Source organism: Motacilla alba, chromosome 2, assembly GCF_015832195.1.
Source record: "Motacilla alba alba isolate MOTALB_02 chromosome 2, Motacilla_alba_V1.0_pri, whole genome shotgun sequence".
NCBI classification, from domain to species: Eukaryota; Metazoa; Chordata; class Aves; order Passeriformes; family Motacillidae; genus Motacilla; species Motacilla alba.
In genome coordinates, this window is record NC_052017.1 from 118,638,458 (window position 1) to 118,658,531 (window position 20,074).

General features: G+C 39.3%; 1 protein-coding gene across 1 annotated transcript in view; it reads right to left on the reverse strand.

Annotated features, from left to right (window-relative positions):
- SLCO5A1 (solute carrier organic anion transporter family member 5A1) overlaps window positions 1–20,074 on the reverse strand; it is a 74,881-nt gene that overhangs the window by 25,621 nt on the left and 29,186 nt on the right. Inside the window, exons 3-5 of the mRNA XM_038129794.1 lie at window positions 14,491–14,623; window positions 8,192–8,412; window positions 690–854 (exon numbers count right to left, since the gene is read on the reverse strand). Of these exons, the coding sequence (XP_037985722.1) occupies window positions 690–854; window positions 8,192–8,412; window positions 14,491–14,623 (519 nt within the window). The remainder of the gene's footprint in view (window positions 1–689; window positions 855–8,191; window positions 8,413–14,490; window positions 14,624–20,074) is intronic.

Sequence of the window (20,074 nt, forward strand, 5' to 3'; positions counted from 1 at the left end):
ATATTTTGGCCTCTTTTAGTAGCCAAGTTCTCATCTCTCTCAGTCACAGAGGAGTGTGAAGCTTAAAATTTTGTGGTCTGTAGCTCTGTTAAAAGTTGGACATGGCTGTACATTGGTACAGCAGTGGTCTCCTGAAATGATTGACAGGTAGGAGAGAATCTGGGGAGTTCTGACTAGACTAGATTGCTGTCTCAATGTAAATAAGTAAATAAGGAGAAACGCATCACCCTGGAGGAGAGAGATAACTGAAGGATGGGACAAATAAACAACTTTTCATTAAGGGGGAAAAAAGATAAAGATATTTTAAAGATCAAAGAGGAAGCAAAATTCACAGAAAATAAGAACAGTGTTAATAGACCTTTTAAAGCACACAAATTGCAGTCATGTCTATGGTTTTTCTAGCTTGTTTTTGTTGATTCTTCCCTCCTTGGAGACCATCATCAAATGAGAAAGCATCTGTATAGGCCTATGCAAAAAAAAAATTCCAGCCCTTTAACAATATAAATGGATTTCACATCTTACTAAATACATATAACAAACATCAAAAAAATAGTCTGAATATCTAACCGAATGCAGAAAGCTGGATCAAATCACCTGTTTGAACGAGCACATTTTGGTTCATTCCTAATTGACTCGTTTCAATAGCCAAAGCCATCCTTGCAAGGTAACACTATGTGGCAATGCCTTACCAGTGTAGATGCTGGCATTGGAAGCTGGGATGCCAAACTGTGACTCGATGAACTTGGGAATGAAGGTAATAAAAGCTGTGACAATGGCACTCTCAGCTGTGTATGACAAACTCACAAAAAGGAATGTCATGTTGCTTAAGATCCTGACAGCTGCTCTTGGAAGCTCTATAAAATGACAAAAATGACAAACGAATGTTATAAACAATGAGTGAGAAACAAAAGCAAACTGAAACAGAACCAATTGATTTTCTTTGAGACAGACTGGCAATAATAGCTTGCTAGCAGCTGGTACATTTGCTAGACAGAAGGGAGAGTGCATACATGGGATTGCAGCCCTTGCTCCCTGCTCTGACCCCATCTCACTGCCTCACTCAGGGCCACGGTCCCACTTGGCACAAACAAACACAACTGAGATGTGTATCAAAAAGCCATTGGAAATAACAGATAGTAACACCACAACAGAAGGAAAAACAGCAATGAAATGTAGAGATTTTGGAATTACTCTGATATCTTGAGATTTTCTGTGAGATAACATATCACACTGCTAAACTGACAGTACTGAGATTTGCACTCCATAGGAGGAAAAAAGATCCTATACTCCCTCTGTTACTCTCTGCTTCAAGGACCATGCCTGGAAAGCTGGGGTAATAATAATAATCTAATTTGAAAGGGGAACCAAAATATTTTTAGTTAAACATTTTTTTAGTTAAACATTTTTCTACATGATTTAAAAGCATTTATAATGATGCAGACAAAGCATAATGAAAAAATTACATCAATGATATCAAGGAATCTCAACATACATTACATACAACTCAATATTCTCAGAAGGGATAAAGCAATCAATTAAAAATGAGAGTACATCATTAACTTAAATTGAAAAAGTATTCATAGATGTTGCAATTATTCTCAAATCAAATATCAAACCCCCATGAAATTCAGCACTGTAGTTAAATTAAACATTTACATACTTTAAATTCAGTCCTGCAGTGATGTCAAATTATCAACACCCTATTCAGCACTTAATTTTTTTCGGATTAGATGCCATGATTTTAAACATGTCTTCTTTTCCTTGGGGCTATTTTTACCCCAGATCAATTTTTTTTCAAGTGTTATATCTAACCTACTACAGTTCAGATTTTTTTCATTTGCTTTTCACTTGATATAGAAATAGAATAGTGCTTGAATCAAAGCCAGTTGAATTCAATGACAAGAGCACCCATTAGAAACAAACGCTGAGCAAGAACAACTGAGAATTTCACTGATGTTAAAAGTTGTCAAGACAAAAATCTGTCTCACTTTCTGCACTGACTCCAGTAGGTTATCTGTACAAAAGCAAACAGAATTTCACTTGTCATGTCAAAACTTGTCAAGCTGCGAATTAGCACTTAAGTTGTCTGATTGCATCCAGTATTAGCTTATGCCAGTTGTCAAAATTTATACTGAATTCATTATGAGTACTGGGTTTATAATTTTAATGTAGTCAAATGTTCTCCTGCTACATCTATGAAGAAACATATTAAACGTTAAATGCAAAATTTGGTGGAAATAACTAATGAATAAATCATGTTAAGAAGCAATCATATATTTTAATCTTAATGGTTTTTACCACCTACAGCTTTAAAAAAATAAAAAAAATAAGGTGGTGCTGTTTGCAATAGAAATAACAGGAGCAAGCAGATATGACCATGCTGATGCTGCTGTGAGAAAGGAGTCAGGAAACAGAAAGGAGGATTGGTCCTGCTGAAACTGAGCTACTTAGTGGCAGCTGCTCACCTGGGTTTAAAATGTGGTAGAAAATAAGGTATCATCACAGAGAGAAAGATTATTTTATTAGGATGATGAACTGAGTGTTCTTTGTAGAAATGAATTGGTAGTTCTTGGCCGAGTGCTGAACTCAAGGTCTTTGCTAAATCGATTATTTTAAAGTCTTGTCCAGACATCATATTATGTGGTAAAGTTTGCCCTTCCTGATAAAACTGAGCTTCAGGAAAATGTCTGCTTTAGAATTTTCAGTCAACTAGAGAATTAATTTAGCAAAGAACTGCAGAGCTAATGAACATTTTGCTCCGGCGCTTGTATGTAGAGCTGTACTTCTGTTGACTCCTACTTACATCTCATCTGAGCACTCAGGCTAAAGGTCATTATTCATTTCAAAACTAATTAGTATTTTGAAATGGGATTTCTCCTGTTAAGTAGATAAAACTTAATGTCTTGGAATAAGCACAAGTTCCCTTATATCCATCTAAAGGGCTCTTCAGAGAACAGCTTTGCTGATTACTATAAATTTTGGCATGAAATAAAGAGTTTATTTCTGCATGCCACACTAATGCACACCACCTGGAGCACCTAAGAGTTGATCTTCATGGTTTATAAACAGCAATTGTCTAGCATACAAGGCAAAGTTCCTACATAGTAAGAAACTTGGAAATAAAAACACATATTCAGAGTTAGACTTTCCCTGATTTCCTCCCATGATCACAATCAAACCCTGTGTGACAACATCTGTACTACACCTCTGAATTTAAAAACCTATAATAAAAAGGTACTGTTAAGTAACTCATTATCTTTCAACCACAGTAACTATAGTAAAAAGCAAGAATGCTAAAAATGTTAAGGATCCTTTAGACTACATAATCAATCATGCTTTTAAAATACTTCTGTGTCAAATTATTTTTGTGTGATTAGCCATAGGCCTAAGTTTTCATTTCAAGGCCATTATTAAACCTGCCAGATTAGATTTTTTGGAAAGACATCTTCAAAAGACATTGCATGTTTTTGCAAATTCGCATCAGAAACAAACCTACTGAAATTGCAATTTCCCTCATTCTGTCATCTAAACTAATAAACCTCTATCAATTACACTCCTAGAACTATAACAATCTTTTAGCATAGCTACAACATGTTTATATTTCTGTGCAGTAACTCAAATTTTAATACCCCATCTTTTCTTTCTTTTTCCCCCAGTAACCTAGCATATAACTAAGAGTAAACTAAAACCTGCCTTGCTGGACTGGATTGCTAGACTACTGGCAATTTTCTTCCTTTCATGATCTTTGACAGTATTTTTTCTTTGGTCAGTATTCACTTTTCTTTCACTCATGTGCTGGACCATTGCTTGATTTCATGCTAAGGCAAAAGCATAAGAAAAATCTGCAAGTAATACAGTAATTCATACATATTTCTCTAAGCAAAGCACTGTAAACAGAATTTCAATAAAAACTCAAATAATTCTGACTTCACCTCCTTTTTCAAAATTTAATATAGTTTCTTTTATCCCGGTTCCTGCACACCCAGCCTGGGGCAATGCAATGAATACAATCAGGTGAATAAATCATTCCAGTCTACACCTCTATCCTTCTGCAGTCCATCAGAAAAGTCTCTTGTAAGGGTGAGGCAGATATTAGCCAGAAGACCTCCCTTGTGCTCCCAGTCTGGACAGCACTACCCAAGCCTCCAGCTTTGGAGAGGGCTGGCTCCACACCGAGGTCTCAGGGACAGCTTCCACTCCCGTGCAGTACAAAGCAGAGCCAAGATTTGAGACAGAATTTCTGGTTTATTTATAAGAATGGAAACCAGCAAAGTGGCACACAACTATGTCAAATATATCCCGCATGGAGCTAATCACTAATCTAGAGAACAGTATTTTGCCATTTCATTATCTACTCACACACCATGTAAACAACCTCATTCAACTCTCAGGACAGGCCTTAAGAACCTGGGTGGTGGCTGGATCATCAAACAGCCCCTAATATCCCATCGAGAGGAGAGGTTCAGAACCACTTTGATATGATTATTACTTATTTTAATTTGATTTAGAGCAGGTCCTCAAGGCTCCAGTTAGCACTGCTCATCACTGCATGGAGCTATGCCAATTTTTTCTATTTTGAGCTCTTCAGGACAGCCTAAGGACAAGAAGGAACTGCCTTGCTCAAGGTCAGTGGCACTGCAGGATCTCCAGCCCATGGTCTGCTGAACCCTCTGACATTCTCAGTGCTCACTAAGTGCCTCCACACACAGCCCACTGTCTTCCTCCTCCTCTTCTAATGCCTGTCAACTGATCTTCAGCTAGCACAGAAACTCCAACCCAGTTCTTTGTCAAAGCACTTCAGTGGGCTTATCCTGCCACCACAAGCCCCTCAGGAGTTTTTTTTTATCTCTGCTGATGCCCTGACAATCATTATTATCCTGTCTCTGCCCCTCACAGGAACTCACAGAGAAAGGCACAGGACAGCTGGTAGATGTGACAAGCCAGAGAGGAATATTCTACATTTAAGAAAGGGCTGTACATAGAAACAAAACAAAAAACTCCAAAGGCTACAAAATACATGTAATTTATTAATTATTTGATTCAGATTAGATCTGGTTTTTATAAGTAATATATACATTTGCTTACATTTGCTTTACACTGCTCCTTTATTCAATTGCACAGTAAGTTTCATTTAGTGGTAAGTGAAAGGGACTGCAGATAAAATTTCCATGGTACAAAACCCCAAGGGTATCTAGGTATTAAATGAAAACAGTAGTTTTGTCTGCTCAGATTCATGTGTTATCTGCACGTATGGGATTGAACCGTGGTTTATTCATTATAAAACTCCTCTAGCTCATGTAATCTACACTGCCCCTATTTTTCCCAATAAACTACATCCAATTTTCTTCCTCCTGTGACCTACTTACTCTTTTATTTAGTACTTTTGATACCTGACTCAGAAGCATTCTTCAGCTCACATTTTCTACTTGAAACGTAAGAAAGAAAAGACAGAATTCCAAGCCCTTGCAACTTGAAACAAGTGAAAAAGCAAAGTTGTATCTGTATTTTTATCTGATTTCACCTCTATCATGGGCCAAAATAAAGCTCAGGTTTTTGAACTGAAAAGAAGCTTGAGGCTACTTGTGGATGGAGCCAGTTTTGGTTTATTTCTTCAGCTTATACTGGCAGCCAGGGCAGAAAAAAGACTCGTGACTTTCTGATACCTTTTCATTTGCCTAGAGAATTAATTGGGAAATTAGGACAAGTTAGATCAAGACAAAAATCATTTTGCCACACTTCTCAGGTAAGATGAGATCATATTGGAAGAAGAAAATAGTTACTTTCCTTACCAAAGCTGCATAGATTTCAGAGATTTGATGGCACTGACCTCTGTCATGGCAGACTATGACATCATTTATATTTATTAGTATAGAACAGAAGATATGACCAACTAAATCAACAGTCTCCTGGTTACTGCCTAAGTGGAGTTTCTGCCCACAGTGCTATAAAAAGATGAAGCTCTAAAATTCAATGGAAGGTATAAAATGTTCACTGCATCTCAGAAGAAGCAATGCTAAATGACTTAGACACATATGATCCTTTTTTCCTTCCCATTATAAACAAAATTACCTCAGCTGAGAAGCTTGAGGCATGATCTTATTCCATAAAGCCCACTTAAACTGGAAAAATAATTAAATGATAGTGCATTCCTGCTGCAGGCCTTCTTTGCTAGAGTAACTGACACTGAATGGGAAAGCCATTATCAGCCTATAGAAAAATACTTTTTCTGCTTATCTCAGCTAGCTTGTTATCTTTCTGGCATGTTTCTTTCCACTGTTCCACATGGTGAAGTTTCTCCTCTAAAGAAAACTAAGAGTTTTGTGTAGCAAAAGTTCTACTTTGGTAGCTCCATTAGTATATTAATATAGAATTTTATAGAATGTATGTTATACATCTGGGCAGATACATACCAAAAAAACACATGCCAAAATGAGACATACAGAAATTTTTATTTTTGTAAAAAACAGTTCTAGAAAACAAGCAAATACTTGTTTTTTCTGTGTGCTGTGCCTGTAGGGACAACACGGCCTGGAAGGTGAAACTGTATCAGAGAACCTGCACCAGCAAACCCACCCAGATGCAGTTCATCTGTCCACCCATATCTTCACCAGGCACACCCAAGGGTGAAGCAGTCCCTCTGCTGTGACATTGCCTGCAATCATTAGGAAGGAGTCCAGCAAAGACTAGACTCCCCCAATTCCCTGTGTTACTAAGAAAATCTTGACAGGACTAACCCTGAACTACTTCCACTAATCAGAGGCCAGTAGGTTTGAAGGCAAATAAAAACCACAACTGGATGCGTAGATTGAGGAGAAAACAGACTCATAAAAATATGGAGACTAGAGTCTGTAAAGGAGGAAGGAACATGTTTTTTTTTGCTTCTCCACCACATTTTCAACCGCTTTGCCAAAAAAGGGAGAACATGGTCTGAAAGATCTGATATTTGAGGTTCACTTTGCTTGCTCTTTGCTTGCCTTGTACCTTACAAAGCTGATTTGTAAGATAATAAAATCACACCAAGAAAGTTCTGGTATCCTCTTTTTTCTTTACTTCTGTAGAAATTAACAGGAACTTTAGGTACCCTGAGAGAACCAGTGTAAATGTAATACAGAGCAAATCAGTATGTAGGTGTGCAAACATAACTTTAAATTACACTGGGTTTAGTCTAAAAACAGCTGGTTTTGCTAAGCCTTGTCTACTCAGCATAAAAGTGATCATAAATGTTTCATTAAAAAGTCTGGCAATCATTACAGCCTGGACTTATATCCAAGTAAAGAGTAACACTAATGTCTATTTCAACAAACACTTGAAAGTTTTGAGTTCGAATTATGTCTGATGGTACAATAGATATTTCACGGTTTCTCCCAGTCCCACTGCATTTATCAGCCTACCATGAAATGGCACAACCAGCATTTGCATCATAGAATCCAAGGAGGACACAATAGCACTAACAACACAATGGCATTGAGGCACATTCACCCTTGTCCCACACTATTCAATTTTATGATACTACTAAGTCTGTATAGTCAATTTGAATTCTATATGCTTCACATTAATCAATTTGTAGCAACACTGCCCTTCTTCCCCAGGCAACTAGTCAATGATTCTTACTGTTACATTTTACAGTAATGGTTACTCCCTGAATAAAATAAAAATCTCTACTACTGTCAATCTTTTGATCTCTTCACATTTCAAAATTAGCATAGGTTTTATTTGTCTTAGCCTTCAGAAAATAGTTTGCAGTACAAAACAGACAGGAAAGGAATATGAAACAAATAATCTTTCTCTATGAACTTACCCAAATACACGAATGTAATTGAACTCACATACCAGAATTCCTTCTACTTGTTTACTTACACTGTGGAAGAGCACGTTATTCCACGAATTTCAGCTTATAAAGAAGGTGTGACAACTGCAAACTCTAAGATGCATGTGGTGGGGGTCCTATAACTATAGGAAATAGCCTACCTGTTTGTCACAGGTACACAAACACTGACAATTAAAGAAAAATAATGTCTTACAATCATTGCTGCACCCTGTCATTTTAGAAGATGAGCACCTATTAAAATCTCAATGGCAAAACATTATAGCAAATATAGGATGTCAAAACTCCCTTCAATTACACCCATAAAATCCTGGATGACCCTGAACACCAAATGTAAAGCATTTAAAAATTAAAAACAAACTTTACCTTTAACATTCTCTCCAAATCCCATAGAGGCAGAAACTGAACTGTCTGTTTCTGTTTTGCTACTTGTTTTCTCTTTCATCACATCATCATCACTTGAAACATCATCAGAATTCATCTTCTTCTTCTTTTTTTTATGTCGAGGAGGGAGCTTTTTCGGAAAGGTAAACATGGGAAATATCACAAGGAGCATAGCAATAGCACAAAGGAGAAATCCACTCCACCTAATGCCAGGAAAACAGGAATGGAAACAAAAGCAAACACATTACATGTAACAAAAAAATCAAAGCTACTGTTAGAAGTTGCACTGCCTGGAAAGACACATTTGCAAAATTTGAAAAACTTGGAGTGCACTAAATTCCTTAATCAGAAGATGTTTCTGTTGGCTTATTTAATGAACACCATTTATCCAGAACCCACCAAATTTTATTAAACACTGTCAGCTTTAAGTTACCACGAATTTTTGGGTTTGGTAATTTTTCAGTACCAAGTGCTGAGAATTAGATACTCACTTTGACTTAGCCTTTCATGGATAATTCCCAGTAAAGAAATATAGTATTTCTCTGGAGAACACAGAAAAACCTATCCATGTCATAAGAAGATAAAATGTCCTGACAGATACATCAGGGCTAAACCTGTTCTGCTTTCCAGTGCCCACCTCTCACTGACCTAACTGTCCAATTCTCTCCCTTCACAACTGAAGAGTTCCTAAAGCCTGAATGTAAGCAACTGATGTGCTACAATTCATGTCAGGATTTATGTCCAAAACTCTGTTCTGTGATTGCAACCTGAAATAGCCTTCACAAAGAATTTCATCTTCTCTCCCTCTGTCTTTTAAATATGGGATATAAAAACAATCCTGAAACGATCCCTTGGCTCTCAGGGAATGACCTGGGACATACCCACAGAAGGGACAATGTGTGGGATACAGAGCAGAGCTCTTCAGCTGCATACAGTTGTCCTCCCTGCACCCAAAAAAGCTTCATAGACTTCACCACAGCACCCCAGATGGGCAAAAAGGCTGCACTAGAAAGTTCTGTAGAGTTAACTCAAGGCAGCAGCCAGAACACTGATAACAGAGTGTCAGATAACATCATTTCTCCTCTAACAGTGATAGACTAAGGGAAACATAACCTCACATAGATGGTTCCATAAAGAAGGACAACCTCAGAACACACCCACAAACTTCTTACATAGTGGAAGTGCAGTTTTCACTAGAGACTCATCTCATTGTACCAGGTTAACATGGCAAGGTTTTGGTAACACAGTGGGGAATGCAGGGGTGCTTCTGTGAGAAGATGCCATGAGCTGTCCCATGCTGGATAGAGACAGCTCCAGCCAGTTTTAAAACAGATCCACCACTACCCAGTGCTGAGCCTTGTGGCTCAGAATGCTTGTGGCACCTAGGTGTTCACTTAATTAAGAAAGACTGCACAGCAACTGTGTGAAGTGAAACAGCCCTTCAGATCCAAGGTGAGAGAAGAAGGGGAGAAGGAGCTTCAAGTGCAGAGATACACCTGCAGTTGCAGGACAAGACCATGGTATCCACCTCCAGACTATGGGGAATCCACACTGGAGCAGGCTCAAGCAGGAATTGTGGCCTGTGGAGAAGAGCCCCCACAGGAGTAGGTTTTCAGGCAAGACATGTCACCCATGGGAGATGCTGCAGGCTGGAACATTCTGTTCCTGGAGGAACCCTACAGAAAGGACCTGTGCTGGACCAGTTAATAAAAGACTGTTTGAAGCAGAGAAGGAGCAAAAGAGACAAGGTGTTACAAACTGACCACAACCCCCTTTCCACAGCCCACTGCATCACTCCAGTGGAGGATGTAGAAGAGTCGGGAGCGAAGCTGAGCCGTGGGTCCGAAGTGCTGGTAGGTTTCTTTTTAATTCTTTCTATCCTGCTCTGTTATTAATTGGTGATAAATTAATTTCCCTACATCAAGTCTACTTGGCCCATGATAGTAATTGGTGAGAGTTTTCCCTGTCCTTATCTCAATCTATGAGCTTTCCATCATACTTTCTCCCTGTTCTGCTGAGGAAAGGGAGTGAGACAGCTTGGTGGGCACCTGGCAGCCAGCCAAAGCCAAACCACCACACAAATCTACCCTAATATTTGGAAGTTCCAGTGAAGTCAGTCACGTTACTGTAATATCCAACCACAACAATGTCAGCTTTTTCATTTCAAATCAAATTTCCAGAATCGTGGTGTTGACCACGGCTGGATGCCAGGTGCCCACCAAAGCCATTCTCATCACTCCCCATCCTCAGAAGGACAGGGGAGAGAAAATGTAATGAAAGGCTCCCATTATCTGCAGGGGAATCTCCGCTCTGGCTCCCGGAGCATCTCCACTTCCTCCTCCTTCTTCAATGACACTGGGGTCTGCAGAGTTGTTTCTACCACATATTCTCATTACACACTCTTCTGACTATTGCTAGTGTTTAACATTTCTTTTTATTTCCCCCTTCTTAAATCTGTTATCCCAAAGCTGCTCCCACCACCACTGATGGTGTAAACCTTGGCCAGCCTCCTCTTGGAGCCGGCTGACATTGCCTCTCTCAGGCAGAAGTGAAGTTTCCAGCAGCTTTTCACAGAAGTCCCCCCTGTAGCCTTCCTGCTACCAAAACCTTGCTGTGCAAACCCAATACAAGAACTACCTTTACATATTTTTGTACTACCTTTACACTACTAATTATATATTTGTTCAAATTTTAAACATTTTAAATTCTGAGTAGACAGGATTTCTTGCACAAGAAACAAAAAGCATCTGGCCTCATATTTGTAATGCAAAGATATTGCAAACTTTATTTTTCAATGAAGAAAAATTCATATGCAATGTTTTGCATGGTAAATGATTATACACAGGCAAACAACAAATAAACAGCCATGTGTAACACTATTTTTATTAGAAGCTTATAGAAAGCTTTTGCAAGGCAAATATAAGTGACTGAAAGTTTTGACTAATTTTGATCTTATGTAAACAGAAAATCCTCTATTCATTCATTTTAGCTGATAACATACATGGATTAGAAAGCAGACTTTTAGGAGGATTAGTCAGCACTGTCAGACGAAATAAATCCGTAGTCTGTATAAAAATGTAGCAACATCCTTTTCAGGATCTCAAAGGCAGAAGCTGCAAAGGCACTGATCAAAGAAACAATCTGTGGCAATAATATGCAGAAATCTGCAACCACCCACTCAGGAGGAAACAGCAAAGGAGACAGGGCCTGTAATGCAGTACGAGATGAAATTCAAATCCAAAGGGACTGTTATGACAGCATACCAAATGCTGGAGATGTCACAAATGCAGCACTGGATGCAATTATCTCACCATCTACACTTCATAACTTCCCGGAGAAATATCAAAGAATTGGAAAACAGACAAAAGACTGTACCAAAAATAATAAGGACACCTACAATGGGAAATTGAGAGGTCAGAACAGGAGCTTAATTTATTTAATTAATTTAATTAATTTTAAAAACCCTTGATTTTCTGTCTTCTGAAGTCAAAGAAAATATGCAGAAGAATACCTCAAAGGCATCCGCACAAGCCCTAGGACCTCAAATAAAGCAATTAAAGCTAAGGAAGGACCAGACAATGCTGAAGGAATTCCTTTAAACTTCTTGTGTGGAATGTTGATGAAAGACTATATAGGAAGACCTAAGTATCAAACAGATTTTGAACTAGGAAAACACTCAGAAAAGTGTCAGCAAAAGAAAACTGGATTCAAAGCACCTGACAGACCGCCAAGGGCTACTCCACAACTAATGAGGTCCCTATATAGCACATTAACAGTTCTCAAAGACAACAACATGATGAATAATTTCTAACAGACATCCCTACAGTTACCACATTTGGATAAAAAACAGTTTCAAACATTTGATGGGCTGGCATAGACAGCTGGCTTGTAATTTTGCCCAGAGCACCTACAGAAACCCCAGGTGTGCAAAGCCCAGGAGCAGAAATCCAAGTCCTGTGAAACTCAAGGAATAATCAGATCAGACATAACCCTGAAAAATAACCATTTTACTTTACCATGTTGCACAAGAGATAAACTAAATTATGTGTCCTGCAACATACCTCCTAGAAAGGAAGAGCTTAAGGAAAAAAATAGGCTATACTGCTTTTATTTTAGCCATATATCATAGTTGCTATACTCACTATTTTGTCTGCAAGCACTGCCTCCTCTAACAATGGAAATTGTTAAAATGGGTCCCACGATAAGTTACATTAGGAACTTTACAGCTATAATAAAGAAAAGATAGGATTCAAAGACACTAATTCACTTCAAAGGAAACAAGACTCAGAAATCTCATATATGACCTCCCATTAAGTTATCTCAATTGTACCATACTTTTAAAGTGTGTCAGCTAAAGTAAGTGTTGGGCTACTCTTACATTTCAAATTGTTAAGATTGCATAAATAAAAATAAACTTGACTACACAGCACTTCCCTTCAAGGAGAAAATGTCACAATCCCAGAAAATACATTTCAGTGAAATGAAAGTCTACACTTCCAGAATGCTCTGCAACCAGGCAGTTAATGAGTAGCAAGGGACAAAGGTTTAACCCTCACACCACAGGAGTCTTGCTGTTTTTTAATGGGTAGACACAGATTCAGAAAGAGAAAAGAGAATAAGACTCAAATGCTATGAACTCCACCAAACTTTCAAGAGACGCCACTACAGATTATGCAACAAATTATCAGAGACCTGATAGCAGTTGATACTCCTCAGAAATTTAAGAGAAAGAAGCGACGTAGTCAAAAATGAAAGAGAAATAAAAAGACCTGGAATACCCATTAAGGAAAGCCAGACCCTACACATTTAATCAACAAGGTAAAAAAAGAAACTTGTAAATTACTTTTACTGACTTTCTTGCTTTGGCTGTTTTACTTTTGCTAAAGCTGCTTGAGCTAAAACTCAGTTATACCAGCGGTTGTGTTATAGACAAAGTCAAAAGTTTATCCCACATTCATACAGCCCCACTGTTTTCAATTAACAAATATATTTATGGGCCTGTTTGCAATTTCTGCCAAAAAGTACTGATGAGATGCTGATTACCAGTTCTGATATGTCATTAAAAACACATGAAGTGTAAGAATTTTATAAAGAATGTACAATATTTTGCTTTAATTCCAAATCTTTTATACTAGACTAGTCCAAATTCTGACATTGCTGCACACTCACAGAACAGATCTTTCAGTGAGATAAGTCAGTAGATAAATCAGAGCACGGAGTTGTTAAGCCCAAGGCCACAGTCAGCTCTCAGCTTTGCCTTTCTCTTGCTGAAAATTCGACAAAACAGTGCAGCGATGCTCTTGGACTAAGAAAGACCAATAAAGCAGGACTAAATCTTTAAAGGTTTAAGAAGCCTCCAAAGAGAAATTTTTTTATATCTAACTGTCAGGAAAGATCACTGCAGAATAAGCAGAAACAGATACAGACTGACTGCAATGGCTCAGTGACAAACACTAACCCAGAGCATGAGAACTGACACTGCACCTTACACCTACAAAGCAGAGGCGTCTTCCTGGGATAATGAACTTCAGGTATTTTCTGGGAGTGCATGAAAACTTCAAAGCAGATTTATGATTTATCTGAGAAAAGGCAGTTAAAGCCTCCTCAAGACCTGTTTCCTCAAAGACACATTTGCAAGGAGGCTACATCTCAAAGGCTGCCTGAAGACATCAGCTAACAATTACAGCTGCTACATCTCAGAGCTGCTGGAAGCCCTACTCCTTACTAGAGAATAATGTGATGTTTACAGCATCTGCTGCCTAAACACAAGCCATCACCCTGAGAAACAAAGACTGGAAAGGGCATGTTCTGACCCCATCCTATCTCCTTCACCTGGAACAGGATCAGCAAAGTCTAGTGTTTTTCATCTGGGCAGCAGAGTTCAGTGTTTTATGCTGCCTCCTCTGGAAAACCAAAGAGATTAATCCAACTTCCAGTAGCAAGGGGTCGGTTCTGAGTGGCAGAGATTATCCATGGCCTCCTGCAACACCAATATCCTGCCCTGCCATCCCTGTGATGAGCACTGTCAGTCAGTGCCCACTGTGGTCAGGGACAGTCCTGAACAGCCAAACACAGGGGGTTTTCCATGCACTGTTCCTGTGCTCTCCTGTGGCAAACTGTTCCCCTCTGTCAGAGTCTAGTGTGTAGTAATCAACAGAGACATCATTCTTCCTCAGCCTCCTACAACCTTAAACAAGTCGTCAAGGGATGAAATCTTCCAACCTGTCTTAATTCCCTACGGGCAGCTGAGAGAATAGTTTTGAAAAATGCTTGATCCTTACCAGTTTCCAATGAATCGGGGATCACTCTGGTCAATATACACAGTTGTCCTAGGATCAACATAGAAACCAATAAGGAGTCCTCCTAATAAGTATCCAGCTGCAGGTCCAAGTGCTCCCATTACGTACATGATGGCTGAGGAAATAAAAGGTCAGAGTCACAGATCAGTAAAATTAATGCTTCATTATTTATTTACACATGAAATCACAAAATAAATGATGTTTCTTTAAGCAAAAAGTTCTGCGCCCTAAAACTTGAAGGAACCTTTTTTTCAACCAGGGCAGCAACTTCTGCCTAAGCCACATATTAGTAAGAAGATTACTGCTTTCTGTACATTTTCAGTCAAATTATGCAAGTATATGCTATTTTGGTATTCTGGATGAAAGCATACTTGACTTGCATAAAATTTTTCCAATTTGGTAACATTTCCTTTAAATCAAATCAAAATTATTTAACATATAAATTTTTTAAAAGTCTAATTAATGGTAGAGAAACAGAAAAGCAAAGAACAAAAATTGTAATCAAAGAGAATGTACATTCTAAATTAGAATGTACAACATTCCAATTTAGTTAGCATCAGTCTAATACTGTCTATAAAAGAATTGTCCATTTTAAGAAATCAAATATGCCTATTTCAGAGATTGACAGAACATGGGTTCACAAACGGCAAGTCCTATTTAACTAACTTGTTATCTTTCTACAGTAAGGTCACCCACCCAACAGATGAAGAAAAGGTGATGAATGTGTTTTTTCTGTACTTTAGGAATACTTTTGATACTGTCCCTCACAGCATCCTTCAGGACAACTTGTCCAGCTGTGGCAGGAGTGGCTGCAGGCTATGCTGGGTGAAGAACTGGCTGAAGGGCAGAGCTCAAAGGGGGCCACTGGTCACCAGTGGTGTTGCCCAAGGGTCAATTCTAGGGCCAGTTCTGGTCAATACATTTACCAACAACCTGCAGGCAAGAGTTGAATCCACCACTAGGACATTTGCTGATGATCCCAAACTGGGAGGTGCTGCTGACTCTTTGGAGGGACAAGAGGCTTTGCAGAGGGATCTGCACAGACTGGAACACTGGACAGTGATGAATGGCATGAAGTTTAACAAGTCAAAACACCAGATTCTGCAGCTGGGACAGACTAATATCAAGCAGAAGTATAAACTGGGAGAGGAGTGGCTGGAGAGCCTCTCTGCAGAAATGGATCTGGAGGTGCTGGTTGGCAGCAGGCACAGCAAGAATCAGCAGCGTGTCCTGGAAGCCAACAGGACAAACCCCATCCTGGGGTGCATCAAATACAGAATCACCAGCTGCTCAAGAAAGGTGATTATCCCACTGTGTAGAGCACTGCTGCAGCCTCATCTGGAGCACTGTGTGCAGTTCTGGGCACCACAATTTAAGAAGGATGTAAGGGTCCTCGAATGGGTCCAGATAAGGGCAACAAAGCTGGTGAGAGGGCTGGAAGGAATAACCTGTGAAGAGCAGCTAAGGACTTGAGGCTTCTCTAGTCTGGAGAAAAGGAGGCTGAGTGGCAACCTCATTGCTCTACAGCTTCCTGAGGAGGGGATCTTCACTCGCTGGATCTTTTCTCTCTGGTATCCAGTGACAGGACACATGGCAGTGATTCAAGGCTTCACCAGAGGAGGTTTACATTGGATTTTAGAAAGCATTTCTTTATGGAGAGGGAGATCAAACACCCATGAAGGTTTCCTAGGGAGGTGCCAGACTTATCAGTGTGTTTAAGAGGCATTTGGACAATGGCCTTAGCAACAGGTTTTAGTTTCTGGTCAGCCCTGAAGCAGTCAGGCAGTTGGATGAAATGATCATTGTAGCTCCCTTCCAACTGAAATGCTCTGTTCTATTCCACTCCATTCCATTCCCCTACAAATTCCTTCCTTAATACATCCTGCATTACCCTTTCCTTCTAAGATGCTTCTGTGCTGCTTCCCATACGGTCTGGCTGTAAGTATAAAAGGCAAGGGGGTGGAAGGGTTGGTCTCTGCTCTCTGCCCACCTATCTTGTACCACCAAAACCCAGGCTCCAGCACAGCAACACCTGCTCAGCTGCTGCAGATCCTCTAGTAGCACATGAAAGAATTGATTATCTAATTCTCTGTAATTCTCTCTCTAGGTCCAGATGGTTACTGGACCAGTCCCTGTCCACAACAGGAATATTCAGACTCCATTCTTTTTGGTCCCATCCTCAATCAGACATGCTGAATCCTAGACTGCAGCAGCTGAAGAAGCGTAACTGAGTTATTACAGCTTGAGTTTCCATGTTACCTGTTACAGCAAATTATATCTCAAGGATAAAATAAGCAAAAAAGGGATCACTAAATCTGCCTGATTAAACCAAAATAACTTGCACATTTCCATCTTACCCTTTGAAATAAGAGAATGAAGAAAAACCACATTCTCACAAGTAAAAACAGAACCTTATTGCAGTGAAAAAAAATCACAGAAACCACCACAAAAGGTAAAACTGCCTATACTAAAAAATGCTGCCAGACCACAAATTGATTACAGTTTTATCACTTTTAAGGGGTTTTTTTTTGGTTTTTTGTTGGTTTTTTGTTGGTTTTTTTTTTTTTTTTTTTTGTAAACACATTTTTGGTTTTTAAGAAACTGCAATTTTGAATAAATAGATTTTGCTGAAGTCCTTTTCACATAATAGTTTTCAGAACTCTGTTCACTATTTAAATTTATTCCAGCCATGTTCCCTACTGACTGATTGTAAACAATTCTCTGTATGCCTAAAATGCTCCATCAGACACTGAAACTCTGCTCCTTAGCAGCAAGTGGTTTAGATAAATCCCACAGTAACTGTTATTTGCAAAAAATCTCATCATGAGGAGGAAAAAAAACCAACCAAACAAACAAAAAACTATTTCCATACTCCCACAAACAGTAATAAATTTTGTCCTACAAATGTTTGCTTGGAAAATCGTTTCAGACAACTATAGCAAACTCAGATCTCTAAAATCTTTAGAGAGGAAACACAAAGGGAGTAAAAGACTGACCTAATCCATTCACTTCAGTATTCAGAAAAAATACTTATACTGCATTAATTCAGTTTTAGTCCCACCACTGAAAGCAGCAAAATGCAGCAACTGCTTATGTCTCAAATCCCTACGCAAATAGTGTATTTTGTACACCTGAAACTTGAGAGAGTTTTCCTTGTAAGCAGAAACATTGCACAATAAAGACAAAAGTAACATTGTACACTGTTCTGCTTTAGCAGAAGAAATCCTGTTGACAATTTCAGGAGTATTTTAAAATTACTATATGCTGTTTAAGCTTCAAGATGTTTTGTTTTTAATATAACCTACAGGCAAAATATCACTTTTTGAGTCTTTCAGAAAACACAGAGCTTCCACGCTCCTGGTCAATGGCAGCACGTAAGTTCGTAAAATTGCCATTTTAAGATACAGCATCTTTTTCAGCATCTAATAATGGTCACTATCAGAAATTGGACACCAAGTGCAAGAAACTGATTTAAACTTATAAATGAGACCAAAGAGAGCATGGCAAGCATAACATTTCAGTATTTCAAAATTAGGTACTTGAAAGAATCTGCCCCAAACTTTCAAACCTTGCTGTGAAAGTGAAGGGCAAACCAAGTCCATAAGTCACCCTAGCAGGCTACCCAAGGGTCCTGGACCCTTAAAATTCTAGTCACAGCCCTCACAGCTATATTCAGGAATAAAGACGTTTTTGATTCCCAAGTAGGCCACCAGGATTACTGGATGATATAGAAAGGAAACTAAAATGGAAACAGAGTAGATCAGGGTATCATCAAAATTGCACCTGCTTCACAAATAAAAATTCCTATGGAGAATAGTTTCAGAACTTTTTCCACTCAGAACACTAGAAGGTCTCTAGATTTTGGATTAAAAAGGTTCAAAAACATGTAGATGATGTATAAGCACCTTCCTTTCAACCTTCTACCAGGGATTTCAGCTAACTCTTTTTGGTCCTCCCTCTTCAGGCCATGATCTGTGATCTTGATCTAGGGAGTTGCGCAGATGTAACAGCCAAGACCTTTCAAATGGAAGCAACAAACATTTTCATCAAGGGACATGCTGGAGTACTGTGATGCTGAGGCAGGGCACACAGTATCCTGACAAATTTTTTAAATTGCACCTAAGGAAATCCAGCATTTGTCTTATAACCTCATAGCCATAAGCTTGACTAGTACTTAGATTTGCAAGCTGCCTTACTATTTCTAAGTCACAAAAAGCTATGCTGTAAAATAGCATTAATGTGTCCTTTCCCATGGTAAAACAGAGGTGATGTACGTTCCACGAGTTAAAAGCTCTACTCCAAACCATAAATCATCTTCAACAGATAAAAGAAGGAAACTATTGTTAATATAGACATATGGGCTCCAACATCAATCTGAATCTCTTCTGGTTGGGTTACACTGGAATGCAGGATTGCACCCCTCTGCGTTCCTGCATTAGCCACACATGTTCAATGCTGACAAGTTGTATTATAATTCTGCGGGAATATTGATCTCTCTAGAAAAGCCCATCTGCAGGTCACCCACTCCTACCCAACTTCACAGAACCACAGAATATTCTGAGCTGGAAGCCACCCACGTTCCTAAGAGAACGGCCCGCACAGGGATCAAATCCATGACCTTAGCATTAACAGTACCATGCTCTAACCAACTGAGCTGATCTCAGGGTGACTTAGAGCCATCTGAGAACTACTCATGACATTCAACACAACCAGCTAAGACTGGACCTGGCAAAAGCTTTTCCCCAGAAGTCTGCTGTAGCTTGCTGCTGCTGCTGCTGTCATGCAGTATCCTGTCTCCAGAGGAAAGCACAGGCTGATTTACTAAAATTACACAGCCTTTAAAAAAGACCATTTCAAAGACCAAATACCTTGTGCATTCTTTAAAGTTCCCCCACTACCAAGCATATCTCCCTCTGGGTGTACTTTCTCTTCAGTGATGAGGGACAGCCTTTCCCAGCCCTCCCAAACCTGGTCTTTCAGATCATAGCTCTACCTCTGACACAGACTGTAGATAAGTAAAAATATCCTGGTTTGGAGAGAGTTAGTTAAGTCCCCATTTTCACCCAAGATATCTAGCCATGGCAACTTTAATTCCTTGAAGCTTTGTACTGGACATACTCACTGCCTCACTGAGTATGTCCGCAGCATGGCACATCTCAGGTTCTACACCACCACTACTAGCAAGGTGGTCTAGTTTCAAAACTGCAGCTGGCTGTGGCTAGCCAGGCTTAGCCATAAACTGCCATCACAGGTAAGATGCAGAATGGAAGAGAAAAGAGGAGTCAGAGAGCTAGTAACCTACTTACATAAGGGATTTACCTATCCACACTAAATAAGATTAAACAATGTCATTCTTTCTCAGAATCTCTGCTGGTCAAGATGACTCCGAGATGCTTTAAAAAGTCTCTTTTCCCAGCCCGGCAGTCGAAGGAGTCAGGACTCTTTGGCTGTGGTTTCCAAGGTTGTTTATTTTTCCTTATCTATAACAATCTTTCTCTAGCCTGCTGAGGTCTGTTCAGCAGGTCAGTCCAAGGCACACTGTCCACCCTTGGGCTGGTGTCAACAT